Genomic DNA, 17,815 nt, shown 5'->3' with positions numbered 1-17,815 from the left:
TTCTGCTCAATGCCTCCTGCAAAATTACCAGTTTGTACATTGGGGTGAACGTTCCAGTTTTTTTCATGATTTTTGTTTTGCGGGTTGTTGGGCCTTGCTCTCAGAAGGAGCACGCTAGGATGCCATGCTTTTGTAAACACGGTGTGTATTCTGGCTGTGAAGAAGGCCCATGTCCCTTCTCCTCCTGCTGGTGCACACAGGCCACCCTCGAGAGCATGGGCGAGGGGTTGCTGGAAGAGTCTGGCCGGCGGCACCCGGCCCCTCGCCGGGCGACCTGAGAGCACGCGGCAGGCGCCCTGTTTCCTGCGGAGCCTTGCACCTCCAGAAGGCCCCTGAGGGCTGGGCCAGTGCAAGGGTGCCGTCAGGCCGCCCCTGGGGTTCCGGATGGTTTGGGTGAACTGCAAGGGGCCGGGGACAAGGCTGTTCCACGGCGGATTGTGGCCTCGTCCTCCTGCCGCTGGGCAAGAGCTGCCCGTGGCCACCGACGTGCCCTGGACAGCAGCTTGTAGACTTGACCTCCCTGGGAGAATGCTTCTGGTTCCCAGTCTGTCTGGGAAGCAGGAGGAGAGCTGCAGGGGTAAGTGGCCCCCAGGGACGCCCACGGTGGCGTGGACTTCAGGCCCACTTGCAGACGGGAGCGGGGTCCAGTCCCCTCCCCCTGCCAGTAGCCTGGGGGTGGCAGCGGGTCCATCCGGAAACTTCCACCATCCCTTGCCAGGACCCTAACCAAGCACTGCTGTGGCACAGGGGCCCCCATTCCTCCCCCGCCTGCTGCCTGATGAGACAGGCATTTGGGGTGTTGGGTTCCCTCTGGGGATGAGCCCCTGGGCCCCATGCCAACTTGGACGCCAGGCCGGGGTCTGCAGCCCCGAGACAGGAGGGCCCCCAGGTGGCCCAGGAGGACTCCAGCCACAGAGCGAGGGGTCCCGGGTCCACACGCACACATAGCCTCCCCTTCCCGCCCTCCACTGGGCTCAGAGCCAGAGACGTGCGGGCAGCCCCGGATGCCCGGCTCCCGGAGAGCCGCCCCGGGAAGGGCTCTGCTTCTGGGATGGCCGGTTTCCAGGCCGTCCAGGGACCCTTTGATTCAGGGAGGCTTCCCTGATCATACTGTTGCTGTTGCTTTCTCCGTGTTGTCTACTTCTCCGAATTGTTTCCGAGACTGTGAACTTCCAGGCTGCAGCTTCCGTCCCTAAGCTGTCCTGCAGATGTGCTGGTCTTGAGATGGGCTGAGGAGGCCCAGGGGCTTCTGCCTGGCGGGCGCCCCCATGCCCTCGTCCCTGTTCTTGCAGGAAGCGGCAGGAGCGGCTGGGGAGCCCTCCGTGGGCAGCCTGGTGCCTGCCTTTGCCCGTCTCCTCTGCAGAGGCCGAGCCGCTCACCCAGGGCACACAGGGCTCACTTTGCTGCTGCTGCTGTGGTCACGGGCAGCCACGGCCTCTGGACACGGTGCCGATGGGGCTGGACAACACCGTGGGGGGGGGGTGCTTTCTAAACTCTGAGGCTCAGTGAGGCATGGAGGGCTTGGTGTTTCTGGGCTGAGAGCACCTGACAGCCCAGGAGGCTGGAGTCTAGGGCCGGTGCCCGGGGCTTGCGCCTGGGTCTCCACTGTTGAGCCTCCTGGCCTCACTGCCCTGTTCTCCCTGCAGGAGCCGCCCAGCAGGGACCTGAAGGAGGGGCCTTTCTGGGAGGACCAGTGTCCCCTCGAGGGTGAGTCCTTCTCCCCAAAGCTCATAAATTAGCCGTGCCCAGAGCACACGCCCGAAAGCTGCCGTCAGAAGAAGCGGAGCCCTGGCGACGGGGACCCCGCTCCCCAGAGTGTCCCACCAAGCCCAGACCAATGCAGGCGAGCCACGTTCTCCAGTCTTAAAGGCCATTGGGTCTTGAAATATACTTGGAAAGACATTTCTCTGGGACTCCTTACATGAATTAGGGGATTGGGATTTTGGATCCGGGGATCTGAGAAGCAACTGTCGGAGTCACAGGGGCCTCTTTGGACTTCCCATGAGCCTGTGCATGCAGGTGGGACGGCCGGGCTCCGCGTGAAAGCCATTTCGCGAATCCACGGGTCAGGTCTGGGTGCCCGAAACGGGCAGTGTGAACTGTTGACGGACTGGAGCCCCTGCCATGCCTGTGTGTCTGTGTGGAGCGTGACAGGTGATCAGACGTGCCTCACCTGGGTGGGGAGCTGTGTGGGGTGCAAGGAGGCTGAGCAGAAGGCCCCCTTCAAGGGCTCCGAGACCCTCCCCGCTGGGGACTCAGGCCCTAAACGGGTTCCCCACTCCCACCAGTATGAGCACTGGTCAGCAGCTGCTAAGCTGGGACGGGCCTGAGCTCCAACCCCAGAGAACAGATGAACGCTGGTTGTCCGTCTGTCCCCACCGGACGAGGCGCTGCCCAGCGGGCACGCAGCACACACACGTGTCCCCGGGTCCTGGCGTCCAGGGAAAACTGGACTGTGTGGATGGGGTGGGGAGCAGGACGAGGCAGTGGCCCTCCCAGAGGCCCCCGGGCAAGGACGTCCCACGGCCGGCCCGGGCACCTCCTCACCCCGTGCGCCTGCACAAGTGGGGGCCACATGCCTGCCCCTGCTAGCCCAGGGGAGGGCCGCCCTGCCCCTGCACAGGGCCCACACGCCTCCTTGCTCTGAAGGATGGGCTCTCGGGTCAGGCCCTGGTGGCGGGGGTCAGAGGCTGGTGAGGGCTCCGTGGCTCCCTGGCCGCACCTCCTGCGTCCCCGACGGGCCCGGAAAGGACCTTCCCAACCCTCTCCTCCCTCCAGTGGTTCTCCCCGCTGAGAAAGCCGTGGGCCGTGAGGGCACAGGACAGATCTTCAGCGTGGCCGATGGAGAGAGAGCAGCAAGCCGGGAGGGCCCACGAGGGCCGGGCAGGAAGCACCTCAACATCGATGTAGGTCTTTGCTCCTGCCGCCCCTGGGGAGGCCGGGGCAGGTGCCGTGGGCCCTGAATGGGCATCTGCAGACTCTGCAGTCTGGCAGGTGCGGCCGAGGTCGGGGGTGGGGGAGGCTGGAGCTGCTTTTAAAAGCGGGAGCCTGCTCCCAGTGGAGGTCAGCAGGCTCCAGCGAGGCGGGGGGGGGGGGGGGGTTTGCTGTGAATTCAGTCAAAGCCGCTCTGACACCAGATTATTTGAGGCATTTCCCGGGGGCGGCCTGCCAGCTGCCGGAAGGATACAGAAACCGGCCTGGGGCCGTGGGAGGCGCTGGTCTTCCGAGGATGGCAGGAAGGCCCCGAAGGCCCCGGGGCCCCAGGGTGACCCTGCCCGCCTGTGTCCCACGTGCCCCCACAGGCGCTGCAGTGTGACGTCTCCGTGGAGGAGAACAACCGTCAGGAGTGGACGTTCACGCTCTACGGCTTCGACCACAGCGGCAAGGCCACCAGGGAGGTGATGTGCCCGGCCGCCCACAGACAGACAGATGCCACCCCCAGCTCGGGAGGGGAGGAGAGGCCCCAGGAGGCAGGTGGGGAGGGGTTGGGGGAGCGGCCCAGGGACCCCAGAGCCGCTGTCTGCTGGATCCGACAGACCTCTCCAGGCCTCTGTGCTGGGTTCGACTCCCAGGCGGGGCGGTGGGGCCGGACACACGCCTGCACTCTCTGGCCTGTGTGCAGAATGTGGCGTCCAACTGCTAAGTCCTCTGAACACAGAGTGGGTTCAAATTTAAGCATCCGTGAGATGTGATCCCAGTAACAGCAGGGCTGCCCCCAGGCTGCCCGGGGCATGCACAGGGCTAGATTCGGGGGACAAAAAGACGGCCAAGACAGGCATGTGTGGGAGGCCGCCTGGAGGCAACGGAGGGCCCCCTGCCCAGGCCGCCTCTCGGTGACGCCATGGCCGTCCTCAGGACATGTCCAGCCTGATACACACAATCTACGAGGCCGTCGATGCCTCCGTCAGCCTCTCCTCTGGCGGCAGCAAGACCCTCCGTGTGAAGCTGACAGTTAGCCCTGAGTCCCCCCGCAGGAGGAAGGAGAGCCCCCCGACGGGCCAGGGTGAGGGGCTCCCCTGCTCAGACACCCCCACAGACCCTGCTTTAGACAGCAGCCCCTCCCGCACACCCTGCCCCACAGCGCTCACCGCTCACTCCCCGAGCCTCTGCCTACTGGTCAGCGCCCCGTCCCTTCCGCAGGCACAGTGTCTGTTTGGGAAGGGAGAGTGTGAGTGGACGAGCAGGGGAATGCCTGCCTCTCTTCCAGCCCGGGAGCCCGCTCGCTGCGGGATGGAAGCCGAGCTCACCGAGGACCCCAGGGGGGCCGACAAGAGGCCATCTGCACACACCAGGTGAGGGGCTGGGGTCCGGCTCCGTCCCTGGCTTGTCCTCAGTGGGAGCAGTCTGCCCACTGCTTGACACCTGCAGGCCTCAGGGCTGTCCCCTCGGAACGGAGCCACCACACCGGGCACCTGGGCACGGCAGGCGGGATGCTGGCCGAGGGGCCCAGGCACTGCCCGCTGTCAGGGTAGGGCACCATCTTGGGGCCTGCCTGGCGGCTGGCGCTCCGGCTGGAGCTGAGTGCTCTCGGTGTCTGAGAGGTGGGTGAGGTTTGAGGGGCAGTGGCGGGTTAGCCTCGAGACCCTCTACTGCCGTGCTCTGGAGCCCTGTGGGTGTCAGTGACTAGGCAGTCTGGAGGGCCCAGCACGGTGACCCGCTCTCTGCCGCGGCTCTAAGGCTCCAGCTCTCGTGCGTTCTGCAGGGCATCCCCGATGGTGGTGCTGGGATCTTGTTGGGGGCCCCAGGGCTGGCTGGGGGCCTTGCCATCCTCCATGGCCCTTCTCCTGTTCCCCTTTGAGGCAGTGGGTGCTGGTCAGGGCCCGCTGCCCAGGACCCCGAGACCACCCCCTGCAGGCGCCCCTTCCTCTCCGAGCGTCTGCTCAGTGCAGGCTGAGAGCTCTCATCCCCGTGGTGCGTGCAGGAGGCCCGGCGCCGACCCCCACGCCTGCTGCGCGCGGGGCCCATACCGCGTGGATGAGAACACCGAGCGGAGAAATCACTACCTGGACCTGGCTGGCATCGAGAACTACACATCTAAGTTTGGACCCGGTAGGTGCTGGAGACCGACCCTGGGTGTGAGGCCCTGCTACAGATACCTTGGGAACAGGAGCCCCGCCTGAGCGTCCTGGGGTCCCTGTAATGAACCACACGACAGTACTGCATCCAAAGGTGGGCACCCTGTTCAGGTGTGTGGGTTGTACTTGCTCCAAGGTGACCTGGGCCCCATTGCGGGTCTCCCTGGGCTCCCCGTCTCTGCAGGGGCCCCACCGCGGGTCTCACTGGGTGCCCCGTGTCCACAGGGGCCCCACCAGTGCAGGCCAAGCAGGAGCACCCAGGCAAGGCCATGCACCCCGAAAGCAGGTCCCGTTCCCAGGAGTCGGACACACACACGGCACACCACCGCAGGTCCCAGGTGCTGGCCGACCACCCGCTGCCGGCCACAGAGCCCACCGTCAGGACCCTGGACGTGCAGCCCCGGTTAAAAGGGCAGGAGAAGCCGCTTCTCAAGTCCCCCAAGGGCTCAGGGCGGCCACCTGGGGCGCCCAGCGGATGCAAGCCCGGGAGAGCCTTCGGCTACTACCTGCCGGCTGCCCCGCCCCAGGCCCCCCAGGACGGCCACCACCTCCCGCAGCCCCCGCCGCAGCCCTCTGGCCACAAGCGGTCCCGGCAGAAGAGCAGGGAAGGCCACTCGCCACTCAAGGCGGTGCTCAGCCAGCCCGCGGTGCTGGAGCACGAGGTGGTGCGGGACCTGCCGCCCGTGCTGGTGGGGGAGGGCTACGTGGTGCCCGTGGTCCAGCGCCACGAACACCACCACCACCACGAACACCACCACCACCACCACTACCACCACCACCACCCGTCCTAGAGCGTGCCGCACGCACCCGGCCGCGGGTGGGGGCTCCACAGAGGTGGGCGACGGCCGCTGCTGGGGAGGGCCTCCTTCCGCTGTGCTCCCCTCCTCTGTGCTCCCCACGGCCGCGGGGACCAGATGAACACCTGGGGTGCCACTGGCAGCTCAGTTATGAAGCTCATTTGTGTAACCCTTAAAACCTTACGTAAGTGTGGAAAAATACGCGGGTATCTGCTTTTGTTGGATTCCAAACGAGACGCCCCGCGTTTGCGGCACACGGGGTGGCAAGGGCTCCTTGTTAGGCGGCCCTTCCTGTAATTTATTCATTATGAAGTCATAAGGGGAGGGCTCAGGGCAGCTGTCGTCCGCGTGGCCCCCACGCACTGACGGCTGGAAGGAGGGCGGCCACGCGGGACGGGGCACTGTCAGGAAATGTGGCAGGAGCCAGTGGGGCAGGGCCGAGGGCCTGTGGGAGGCAACGTCTGGACGTGCGTGCCCCTGGCGTCTTCAGTGGACACAGATGTGGACGGCAGGCAGGCTTCTCATGCTCGGTGGACACAGACACGTACATCCAAACACTTGGGCACAGCCTCGGTGACGCTCCCCTTCGGGAAAGCGGGATTCCCTGCGGACGCCAGGAGAAGGGCTGCAGACCAGCAGGACGCCCGGGGGTGCGGGCGGCGGTCCCACTGAGGCAGGAAGCTACTTGTCCCGGAGCAGGGAGACTTGCCAGCGAGTTGAGAATCTGCCAGCGGTTTTGCAACAGCGGGAGCTCGCCCCCCCCACCCCAGGCTTAATAAAAACACGTGCATTTTGTACCACGTCATACCCTGTTGTGAGACAAGCTTTGCAGACACGTTCGGTCCACCTGCACCAGCAGCGCGGGGGCACAGGTGTGCAGAGCGGGCCACCCCGCCGGGGGCACGGGAGAGAGCGTGTGCATCTCTGCTTACGCACACGTGTGTGCACACTCCGTGCTTATGGATACACTTTCCCCCCATTTTCCTGCATAAGCAAACAAGAAACCCCAAAACCTAAGCCCCAAACTGGGTCATGATAACGGGACCCTGGGCACCACATCTGGGGCCGTGCAGACCAAGGCTGATGGGGAGACAGAGGCTCTGTCAACGAGCCTCCGTCTGCAGAGGCTCAAACAGCACCTGCCACCCTCTGCTTCTCCTGACATCCGGTGCCGGGCACCCTCAAACGTCCGTTGGGATTTCTGAGTACCTGGTACCCCCCCCAAGGGCCTCCATGCCACCCCTCATCCCCGGGAGACCCCCTGCCACCCCTCACCCCCCGGGAGACCCATGCCACCCTCTGCCCCTGGGAGACCATTCTCTGCTTTGTTCCCTCATTTCTGTCCCAAACCTACATGTTTCTCTGCACTTGGGGAGACCTGTGTGTCCCCACCAGCATGCTAGCCTCACCCATGCCTGCTGCCTGGAACCTTGTTCCCGTCTGCTCCTGGGCGCGAACGCATGAGCTCTGAGGCCACAAGCCACGTCCTTGGTACCAGGCCCATCAGCACACACAGCAGCTCAGTGGGCACTGGGGGGTAAAGGAAGGAGTGAACCAGGAGTCTCAGACCAGAGTCGTGCTTCCGAGAAGCCTCGCTCCAAACAGAGACCCCTCTGGCCTCACGGGGGCTAGGAGGGACGGTGGGCCTGGAGATCCAGGGAAAGCAGGAGGCTGCGGTGCTGCTTGGCTACGCGGGCGGGAGCCGGGTGCCTCGCCAGCCCTGGCCCGGTGGGATCAGGAGCGCTGGAGCTCCTGTTCCAGAGCCGGGAAGGTGGGCAGTGCCGGGGACAGCTGAGGGTTCCATGTTGGGGCTGTGGCAGGGGCAGGTGGAAGCTTGCCGGGAACCCTGGGAAGGGTGTGGGGTGCTGGATGGGGCTTCAGCCAGAGATTCTAGGGGAAGAGCCGTGGTTTAGGAAAAAGGGGTCTCGGAGCACAGGAGGGGCAGGGGCAGGTGTAGGCACCCGGGGAAGGCAGAGGGACGAGCCCTGATGACTAGAGGCAGGAGAGTTGCCCAGTCAGCCTGGAAGGATGGAGAGGCAGCTGGGAGGAGGACACTGGGCTTCCCACGGCTTTGTCAGATACTGGCGGTGCCCTGCTGGGGCTGAGAGTAGGACCTGGAGAGGGCGGCCGCTGCCCCAGGGAGGAGCAAACACGGACAAGCCTGTCTCCCCCAGCACACCTTCTCACCCCGAGTCCCGGGGTCTCAGCAAGTCTGCTGCTGACTCTGGGAGGGCTGCGATGGGGTGTGCCCAACAAACTCCTGGGCACTTTGATGCCACTGGCCCACACCCACGGCTCAGGGCCACCAAAGAGACTCAGCATACGGTGAGTGAGAGACCCACTGGACACCGAGACCGTCTCCACACCTCCGGCCTGGGAACACCAGAGTCTGAGCTGGTGTCTCTGCAGGTATTTCTGACTCAGCACCTCCCCACGTGCACGGGCATCCTCTGATCCATCCGGCCTGGAATGGAAAAAAGGCAGAGGAAGGGGCAATTGTCCCTCTCTCCTTGAGCTGGGGTGTCCATCTCCTGCTCCCGGGCATCCCGGAGCTCCGGGATCTCAGGATTCAGGCCTCGGACTCATTCAGCCCCATGGGGCCTCCCAGCCTCAGTCATCACGGGACCCGAGTTCTGTTCTCTCCTGGTTTCTCTGGAGAACCCTGACGAATGCAGAGACCACTTACAACAGCACAAAGATGCCAAACGCCTAGATGGACAAGCTCTCGACTCGGGCACTACGAACGTCCTGGGGAGTAGCTCGGAAAGATCTACACGGAGGGGCGTGCCGAGGGCACGGGTCGGGCAACGCAGGCAGCTCGAAGCCGCAGTCTGGTCCCAGTTGAGATCTCAGCCAGATTTCCGATGCTAAAATGCGTGGAAACGCCAAGGGGTGAGAACGTGCCCAGCGAAGTGAGGGCAGCGACTGTCAGGACACACCGTGGCCACAGGAATGAAGTCGGGGCGCCGAGGCCAGGCAAAGCGAGCCCCGGAGCGGGGCAGGAGACCCAGGCACAGCACCTACAAATACAGCCACTAGATTTGTGACAAGGGCTGCCCTATGGAGCACGGGCCACATCTTTCCCCAAATGGTGATGGGTCAAGTGGGTCCCCACGAGGAAATGGACACCTGACCAAAACCCTGATCCACTCCAGCTGAACATACCATGTGAGGGATGCTGTGCGGTGCCGGCGGGCGGGTGCGTGAACCTAGCAGCTCCCCTCCTGGGGGTGCACCCAGGGGCATGCACGCGCCCACAGGGGCCCACACGGAGACCCACACTGCCCACCGCGCCTGCCTGGGCCACTCGTGCGGGCAAACCACCTGCGGCGGGGGGGGGGGGAAGGGGGGCGGGCAAGGTGCCGGCTGCTGGAGCCACACCCACTTTGCTGCATCTGAGCTGGAGGCGAGCCTGCTTCCCATGCCCGAAACCAAGAGAGAAAAGCAGGAGGCTCCGCGAGATGTTTCCCCAGATGCTGTGAACGCAAGGAAGGACAGCTGGGGAGGCGATGGTCTGCAAGGCATCCCTCACATGACACGGGGATCGACGGGCCTGAAGCAGACGCCACAGCCACACGACCCCGCCCAGAGTCAGCGATGATGGGGGCAGATGTTGCGAGGAACCGTCTGGGACCTCTTGGTTCTCATGCCCCTCATCTTCACCCCTGCCTCTCCCTCAGGGCATCGGAGGCCACGGCAGAAAAGAAACAGAAAGAAAAGCCAGAGAAACGGTCTTGTCCTGAGCGCCCAGTGAGGTCCTGGTGAAAGCAAGGGCCCTGGGAGGAAGCTGGCGGGGCCTGCCTGGCACCTAGCTGCCCCGGGAGAGGCACCAGCAGGGCCGGCCCCCAGGGCCTGCGTGCAGGATCCAAGGGATGGGTGCAGCAAGGACCGCACGCAGGGTCTGGGCCCAGGGAGGAAGGGGCCCTGGAGGCTCCAGGCATGGGTGACGGCTCCAGGAGGGCGGTGCTGGCCAGCCCTGCAAGGAGGGGGAGCCTGTCCGCCTGGGGTCCCCATGCAGCAGCAGGGGGACCCCACACCGGCTGAGCACGAATCCTGAGTGAAGGTGGGCTGGTAACCTTGTGGTCTCCACCAAGGACAGGATGTCCATTATGGGAGTCACAGCCTTGCCACCTCCACCCCGGGGGCCATGCCTGTGGCCCAGTGACCACAGCCACGTTTCCAATGCCGGCGGCTGAGCCACGTCCACGGCACGCAGGACAGGGCTTCATTCAACTCCCAGGCCACCGTCCCCCAACCTACGCTATCCTCATGTCCTTCCCCTCCCGCCAGCTTGGAACCACAGGTTGCGGGTGCAGCCTGGAGTGACCGCCCAACCCATGGGGCCCTCGAGCTCCTCTGAGCTCCATGGATCTCCTGGGCCTCGCTCCCAGTGCCCAGAGGCCCCGTCACCCCGCTGCCAGAGTCTAGGCCTCCCTGGCCACAGGCAGCCCTCCAGCCCCTGCCTGCCCTGCTGTGCCCTGACCCCATCTCTAGTTCCAGCAGGGCCCCCATCTCCTGGCCCTACTTCCTGCTGCTGGCACCACAGCCTCCACCATCCACACCCCAGGCACCACCTCCTGCTGCTCCCAGAGGAGTCCCCTGCCGGGTCCTGACCCCACCTCGGAGCCCCTCCCACCCTCAGGCTGTCCCTGCCTCAGGGCCTTTGCACCTGCCGTTGCCTGTGCCTAGAAGAACTGACCCTCTCTCCCCTCTGCCATCTGGTCACAGCTTCCCCCACACTCGTGTTGGGTCCGGGCTGATGCTGGACAGAAGGCAGAGGGCTCACAGCTGTGCAAAAGGGTCTCGGTCACAACGTCAGGGCACGATCGCTGCTCAGGCCCATGGCGGGGCTGGGATCCCTCTTGGCAGTGACAGGACTCACTAAACTTCTCTGAGAGGGTGTGACACAGAGTCTGAGGCCCCATGGGGCCTCTCTGCTCTACTGCCCACACTGCCCAGGCTCACGCAGCTACAGACCCGCCCCGTGGCCACCTGGGGACCCGTGGTGGTCAGGACCCTTGGATTTGCTAGGTCCTCTCCCCTTGCATCTCTTCTGCACCCCCCACCCCGCCATCTCTGTGCCCATGACATCTGGGTCCCCTGTCCCGGGCCTGGCCAGCGCTCACAGCAGGACTGAAGGAGGGTCACTCCCAGCAGTGCTGCGGCCGCCACGTTACCAGGCCCCCAGGAGACACCGGGACGGGTTCCACGCCCCCCGGCTCCCCGCCACGGCCTCCACGCTGAGATTCTTGGCTGTTCAGACTTCACAATCCCCTTTAGTACTCCTGCATCACTCCAAAGCAGCCCTGTACCCACCATCACGGGCTCTCACCACGCCCCACCCCCACCGGGGGGGCCGTCACCGCCACACTTCCCGCTGGCTTTGTCCATTCTGGGTATTTCGCGTAAATGTTAGCATAGGACACGTGACCTGATTGGCTTCCGTGCGGCCCACGTCAAGGCTGCTCCTTCGTGGACACACAGACCGCGTGGTCTCCCACTCACCAGCGGCAGAGCCTGGGCGTCTGCGCATCCTGGGTGCTGTGAACACACAGGGCACACGGTCTCTTGGCTGCGGCCCTGGGAGCGGAGGGAGTCGAGCGGCTCAGATTGGTGGTGCCTCCACGCTCCCACCAGCCACGCGGGGCGGCGCTGGGGTCTCACGCTGTTCTCCAGTCTGTGGTACAGTCCCCCGTAGGGCACGGTAAGTGCTCGCGCCGGGAGCCTGGACGCCGGGACAAGGGGTCCCCTCTAACGGTTTTCCCTGAGGACCCCACCCTTCTGGGAATTAGGACTCCAGCACGCGGCGACACCGCGTTCTCATGCTGAACATCTACTCAGACCTTCCCTACTGACTCACGGGCTTCGTCCTTCACTCCCCTTGACCAACCAAGTGATGACGCCTGAGCCGCCTGCTTCGGGCCGGTCAGGGGAGGGAGGGACCGGGCACTTCCCAGCTGTCCCACCTTGACGCTCAGTGAGACACAGCACTCGTCCACATACGCAGGTTTTATACGATTTATTCTTCTACCAACAAAATCACACAAAGACAAGGAAGCTATAAAACAAAACGCGGAACCAACTTAGATCGGCGGACGCAGGTTCCACGAAGCTCAGTGTGGAGAGGGCGCGGACGCAGCTGAGCCCCCCCCCCCGCAGCTGCGCCAAGGTCTACGTCGTGTGAACAGGGGTCGCAGGGGAGGTCCTCTTTCGCACTGGCCCTTCTGCAGCCAGTGTGAACGCTGCTGTGCATCAAAGGGGCCCTGGGGACGTGCCCCCGCCCCGGACACACGAGGGGGACCCGGGGCCAGGGAGGAAGGTTTCGCCGCTTAACTCAGTGCAGAACAATGGCGGGAAGAGCAAGGACGCCCGGAGCCCGGTGGCGGCTGTTTGGCACACGCTCTGACCGGTGGTCACTTGGCGCGACGCGGACCCTCTGCTGCCCCCACCAGCGCCTCTGAAATGTCTGGGCGCACACGCTCAGCCTCTGCCCTAACCTGAAATCCATGGACCTGGCCGACGTCCCTGGGGTCCAAGGGAGCCAGAGAAAGCCAAGGACGCAGCCGTCTGGGGCTCGTTCACAGCAGCAGTCTCTTCACTGACCCCCGAATCATCACGGAAATCCCCAGGTGCTTAAATAAATAAATACGCCGCGGACAGCGAGGCACACGTCACCGCAACCTACGGCGGGGCGATCAGGACGTGGAGCACAACGTCCGCGGAACGCGTCCACGGACCACTGAACACGGCCCACCGCGCCCTGTGCGTGGCTGTCACCGTCCCCTCTGTGCTGGCAGGGGTGACAGGCACGTGGGCTTCGGCTCGCTCACTCGGGGCCACGGAGGCCCCAGGACCTCACCCAGCAGCAGCCCAGCTCCTCCGTGGCGCCCGGTGTGGGGAAACCGAGAGCCACGGGCGTGCACGCATTAGGCGGGGAAACGCGGGTGAATTCTCAGAAACCGGGCCCAGCTGCCTATGTAGGACGTGGCTGGTGTCCCAGCTGCAAACACAGGCTGGGCTTGGCAGGACCCTCGCCGGGGACTCTGTCCCTCGGGCAGCTTCCCGTAGCCAGAACCTCCCCAGAATGTGCCCACCCGTGGAGCCCGCCTGCACTCCCGAGGAACTGGGGTTCCCTTTCCAGACGTTCCTGCACCAGGCAGGCAATGCCGACCAAGGCCACTCAGCTGAGCCCAGGGCGCAGGCGTGAACGGCTCTCCTTGGCCTTAATTTACAGGAACACAAGTAGGGACATTACAGGGACAGGCGCTGAGGAGGCTGACCGAGGGACTGAGGCCCTCGGCCACCTTCCTGAACGGACCCCTGTGGCCCAAGGTGACCTTCAGTCGGAGCGGGGGTTTCTTATAAGCATTCTGGGTGGGGCAGAACTGAAACATAACCATGACAACCGGGTAGGTCCAGCCAAGGACACCACTTCTGGAATCCACAGCCTGAGTGCGTGGCTAGGGCTGCTGTCTTGTCCCAGGTCACTGCGAGCCTCCCCCAGGGGCACACAGCACGCTGCGGGCATCCGCGCCTCCGCTCCACACGAGGAAACCTCTGCAGCTCCGTGCTGGCTCTGGGCCTAGAGAGGAGAGCTGTGGGGCTATTCTGGAAACTTCTGTAGCGAGCCACATGTGGTACCATCCCCAGCCGGCCCGTGTGTTGCTGGGGTGGCTGAGTGTCAGGAGTAGATGGTGACCACCTCCCGGCCGCTGCCCCGGACCAGAAGGACCCGGTTGAGCCCCTCGGTCAGGACCTCGAGGAACTCCATATCTGGGGTGACCTGAGTTAAGGACACAGCTGGCTGCACTGACGGGAGACCCCGGCAGAGGGAGGTCGGTACGCGGGAGGAGGCGGCCCCGCCGCACCACCTGTGCGCCTACCCTGCCCAGCGCAGGCCTCAGCCAGGTGCCGGCAGACACATGCTCCTGCGGCCATCCTGGCCGCGACCCGAGGAGCCCCGTCCTCACCCCGGGCTCTGGGTGCAGACAGTCCACCGAGAACCCAAACAGGCCCACAAGTCCGTCTGGTCAACCAAGTGCAGAGTCCTCCAGCTCGTGGTGAGATCGAGGACTGAAGCCCACGAGCCACCTGCTAACCGTGCCCCCCCACCTTCCAGGGCCTGAGCAGAGGGCGGGGCCATACCCAAAGTCAGCCCCCGGCCTGCACACCCAAAGGGCACCGAAGTCACCATCACAGGACAGCGGCCTCGCCATTAAGGGCACGAGCCCAGCTCAGGGTACAGCTGACCTGTGACCTCGAGGTCAGGCCTGGCAGCCTCCACCCAACCAGGAGGGGCACAAGCTGAGAAGGGCTGGGGGGCAGGGACGGGGGACCCCCTGTGCAGTAGCTCGTCTGGGATGAAGGGGGGACAGTGCCCCCAGGTCCCAAGAAAGATGCCCAGCACAGGAGCCGGCCAGACAGCTCAGATCCAGCACCGAACCCCCCCGGGGCCAGGGGGCCTCGCCGTGGCAGGTGGGGTCTGGGTTGGGGTGTTTTGGGGCCTGGGCTCCACGTCTGTGTTACCTCCCCCATGGTCCCGATGCCCGCGTGTCCCAGTGTCTTCACTGAGGGCCTGAGCTGCCCAGGACACCCCACACGTGTACGGTTTCCTCAGTCGCTGATGCCCCAAACCAATCAGGAACCAATCACCCGGGCCCCCCAGACGCTGCTTTCTGGTACTCAGCCCTGGGGGTGGAGGCTCCAGCACTGGGGGCCACGCTTGGGGCCCCACTGCTCCCACCCCCAACCCAGGAATGCTCCGAGCAGAAGGGGCAACACAAGACCCGCCCTGACGTCCCCGGGGGCAGAGCTCCCGGCACTCCCGTGGTGGAGCAGGCCGCATGCACAAAGGATACAGTTCTCGTCCCCCTGCCGGTTTCTGGGGGGTCCCGGCATGTTCAGCAGGACCAGCTGCGCGCCCCGCGACCTGCTGAGGACGACGCCGTTGAGCTTCACGGCGGTGTGCATCCTCCTGACGTTGGACTGGTTCCTGCGGGGAGACGACCACTGGGCGCTCCGGCCCACAGCTCCGGGCACCAGGCCACCCGAGCCCCGTGTGCCCATCTCAGTCCCGGGGAGGAACGCCAGGATGCAGACGGCGTCTCCTCCAAAGACCCCACGGGCAGGAGACTCCGTGTGAGGCTGGTGAGCACCACCGGGACATTACCCGCCCACGAGAAGGCTTTGGTCTAAGCGTTCTAGGCTGGGCATCGCTAAAACCCCAGGCTTCTGTGTCTACGAGCGGTGTCCCTGCCGGAAACACGGCACTGCTGGGCGTGAGAGGCACACACGCACAGGCTCTGATCCCACCCCAACCCGAAGGCCCCGGCAACACGGCCCTGCCCTGCTTCATACGCGGCCCTGAGCTAAGCCATCTCTCTCATCCTGACACGGGCTGGGGTCCCAGGAGACCCCATGATGCTGTGCAGGGGAGAGGCCCAGGCTGGAGATTCTGGTCAAGAACGAGGCTACAAGGGTCCACCTGGGTCTTGGCCGCCTGGACAATGCTGCCCCTGGCTGACGGCGGATGGACAAGCGCTTCCGACGCTCAGCAACCCAGGCCCTGGCCCTCGTCCTCACCAACCACCCGGCTCTGCACAATCCAAGCAGGCCGAGGTCCGCTGCGCTCTGACGGGCCTCCAAGCATCCCAGTCAGACTCCCGCCCACCTGCCTGCACTCCCCTGTGGCCAAACACCCGCGGAGCCTCATCCTCGTTTACCCCGCGTGCGCCAGGCGGCCACGGGTCCCTGTGGTACTGAGCTGTGTCCCAGGAGACACTGCCTCCGAGACGTCCATCTCCCTCTGAGCTGGAAAACCTGGGCAACTGTGCCGATTCTCGGGCAACCTGAGCGATGGGGCATGCAGGCAGCCCGCTGTGTCGGCTGCAGCCCTGCTGCGACAGGTCACCGTGCCCCAGACTCCAGAGGGGCGGGCAGACAGGCCACCGCACAGGGTCGGGGGGAGGCCCGCAGAGGCTGCGTCCAGGCCATGCCCTGTCACCAGCTCAGCCCTCGAGCCAAACACGTCCGAGCACAACCACCAATTCCCAGCAGGAAAACAGGGAGCCGGGCCCCTCTTTCTGTCCAGTTTCGCCTGATGAAATTACAGACTGGGCACCTGTCCACGGCACAATCAGGGGTCTTCCATCACAAGAACCATGAGTTAGCTGCCTGCATAGACCACAATTACCAGTGTTTGGGGACAACAGCCACTCCAGAAATGAGCGTCTGTGTGATATCGAAAGATCCTTAAGGCCCAAAGTCTGAAAACACATATAATCTTAAAATCAGGGGTTTGGTTCTAGCTGGAAGGGCCCCTGGCTCCAGGGTGACGTGCCCTGTGGAGGTCACAGGGGCGCGGAGACAGCCAGCGTGGCCCTCACGTTTCCAGGAAGCCAAGAGAAACCTGCATTTGCTCCCAACGGCGGCCGTAAATGCACCAAGTAAAGGAACCAGTCATCCGCAGACTGACTCGGGCGTGGAACAGCTTTCGAAACAGCTGAGCTGGGAAGCAGAGTCCGGGGATTGGGGGCCGCCCGGGGCAGAGGAGGGGCAGGCCGCAATGTGCCCGCGGCCGGCATGGGGGCAGAGCGGGGGTTCCGGTCCCTCGGCTCCTGGGGGCCACATGGCAAGGACAACGGACCAAACCACAAGCAGACGAGCACCTGCATACGCACCAGAGAACCACCAGCCACCCCAGGCCGCCAGCCCTGTACCACCGACTGGCCGACCTCACTTCTCCTGAAGCTCCTCCCAGCCTGACCCTCAACCGGGAGCCCCCCTGTGCCCCCGGGGACGGGATCAGCAGGCCCATGGTTCACAGAGTTTTAGGGGAGAAACCCTATTCCTGTGTCTCCCTGCTTTTGTTGTTTTCATTCAGACTTTAGCGGGGAGCGCGTCTGAGTCTACAGGAGACTAGAGCAGACGGTGGAGGCCCTCTGTCCCCTGCCCATTCCTGCCAGGTCTGCACGCTCGACGCCCTCCACGCCCAGCGTCTGCTGTTTCCGTGGTGTGTGCTCAACAGGGGCCCCGGGGCTGCAGAAGGAAGGGCTGCCCCCCGTCTCAGCGCTCCGCTGGGAACACCGCCCGGTCACCCCTCCGTGGGGGACACACCTGCAGGTGCTGGGGGCAGGGGGCACAGCAACCTCAGGCGGGTCCCCTCCTGCCCGTCCAGCTGCCCCCCCGCGTCGGAGCATGCACAGGGTCCGTCCACACCCCTCTTCAGCCCAGGCCGGCAGCTTCCTGGGGGGAAGAGCACCCAGGGCCAGGGAGCAGGACGAGGCTGTCCCCACAGAGCAGAGACCGACCAACGGCTTGGCCTCCAGGGGTGCAGACGGAGCAGCTAAGAGCTACCAAAGCGCCCGCTCCTCTCTGCTCCAGGGCCGGCTCCGGACCCGCCCTCCCCAGCGCAGTCCCCGCTCCCCGGAGGATGCCGTCAGCTGTGTGCCCGGAGCCGTCTGGACAGAGGGGCGTTTGCGGCCAAACTCCGCCTGCGGCGGACACGCGCGCGTGCACACACACACACGCAGGGCTGAGCACGCGGGCACACATGCACACGGTTCACAAGGACAAGCATGCGAGCCAACAGGTCTAAGAAGCATCCTGAACAAGCGAGAGGACTTACAGATTTCCCCACTCTCTACACGGGAGAGAGAACAGACAGCGAGTTACTTCCAGGCTGAACGCGAGGGGCACCTGTGAACAGTCCCCGGCACGTCCCGGCAGCCCTCCCCCTCAAGGCCCCAGGCCCCGCCCTCGCTAAAGACCCCTGGGGAAGACGTCTCCAGGCCCAGCCACGCCGCGCCCCCCACAGGCACCCGTGCCAGCCCCGGCGACACTCAGCCCAATGCCACGGGCAGAACCCGGGCCCCGGCAGGCAGCCCGCATGGACGGCGGGGTCGCAGCTGGGAGCCCCCAGCCCCCCACGAGCCCTGACCTCTA

The 17,815-nt window shown here is 64.9% G+C and overlaps 2 protein-coding genes across 6 annotated transcripts in view; one reads left to right on the top strand and one right to left on the bottom strand.

The window, feature by feature from the left end:
• NKD2 (NKD inhibitor of Wnt signaling pathway 2) overlaps window positions 1–6,672 on the top strand; it is a 28,178-nt gene extending 21,506 nt beyond the window's left edge. Inside the window, exons 3-9 of the mRNA XM_087868012.1 lie at window positions 1,647–1,707; window positions 2,779–2,906; window positions 3,303–3,398; window positions 3,856–4,003; window positions 4,208–4,292; window positions 4,922–5,049; window positions 5,301–6,672. Coding sequence (XP_087724138.1) covers window positions 1,647–1,707; window positions 2,779–2,906; window positions 3,303–3,398; window positions 3,856–4,003; window positions 4,208–4,292; window positions 4,922–5,049; window positions 5,301–5,866 — 1,212 coding nt within the window. The 3' untranslated portion in view covers window positions 5,867–6,672. The remainder of the gene's footprint in view (window positions 1–1,646; window positions 1,708–2,778; window positions 2,907–3,302; window positions 3,399–3,855; window positions 4,004–4,207; window positions 4,293–4,921; window positions 5,050–5,300) is intronic.
• A 5,204-nt stretch (window positions 6,673–11,876) lies between these two features.
• Window positions 11,877–17,815, bottom strand: part of SLC12A7 (solute carrier family 12 member 7) — a 71,686-nt gene continuing 65,747 nt past the window's right edge. For 4 of the 5 annotated variants that reach the window (XM_045808007.2, XM_045808008.2, XM_045808009.2 and 1 more), the window contains 2 exons: window positions 14,731–14,864; window positions 11,877–13,645 (listed from right to left, as the gene is read on the bottom strand). In XM_045808007.2, coding sequence (XP_045663963.2) covers window positions 13,554–13,645; window positions 14,731–14,864 — 226 coding nt within the window. In that variant the 3' untranslated portion in view covers window positions 11,877–13,553. The other variant, XM_087868000.1, reaches the window with a different exon arrangement.

Source organism: Ursus americanus, chromosome 15, assembly GCF_024610735.1.
Source record: "Ursus americanus isolate L20-20 chromosome 15, mUrsAme1.1.p, whole genome shotgun sequence".
NCBI lineage: Eukaryota > Metazoa > Chordata > Mammalia > Carnivora > Ursidae > Ursus > Ursus americanus.
This window is presented reverse-complemented; position numbering and strand designations above follow the sequence as displayed.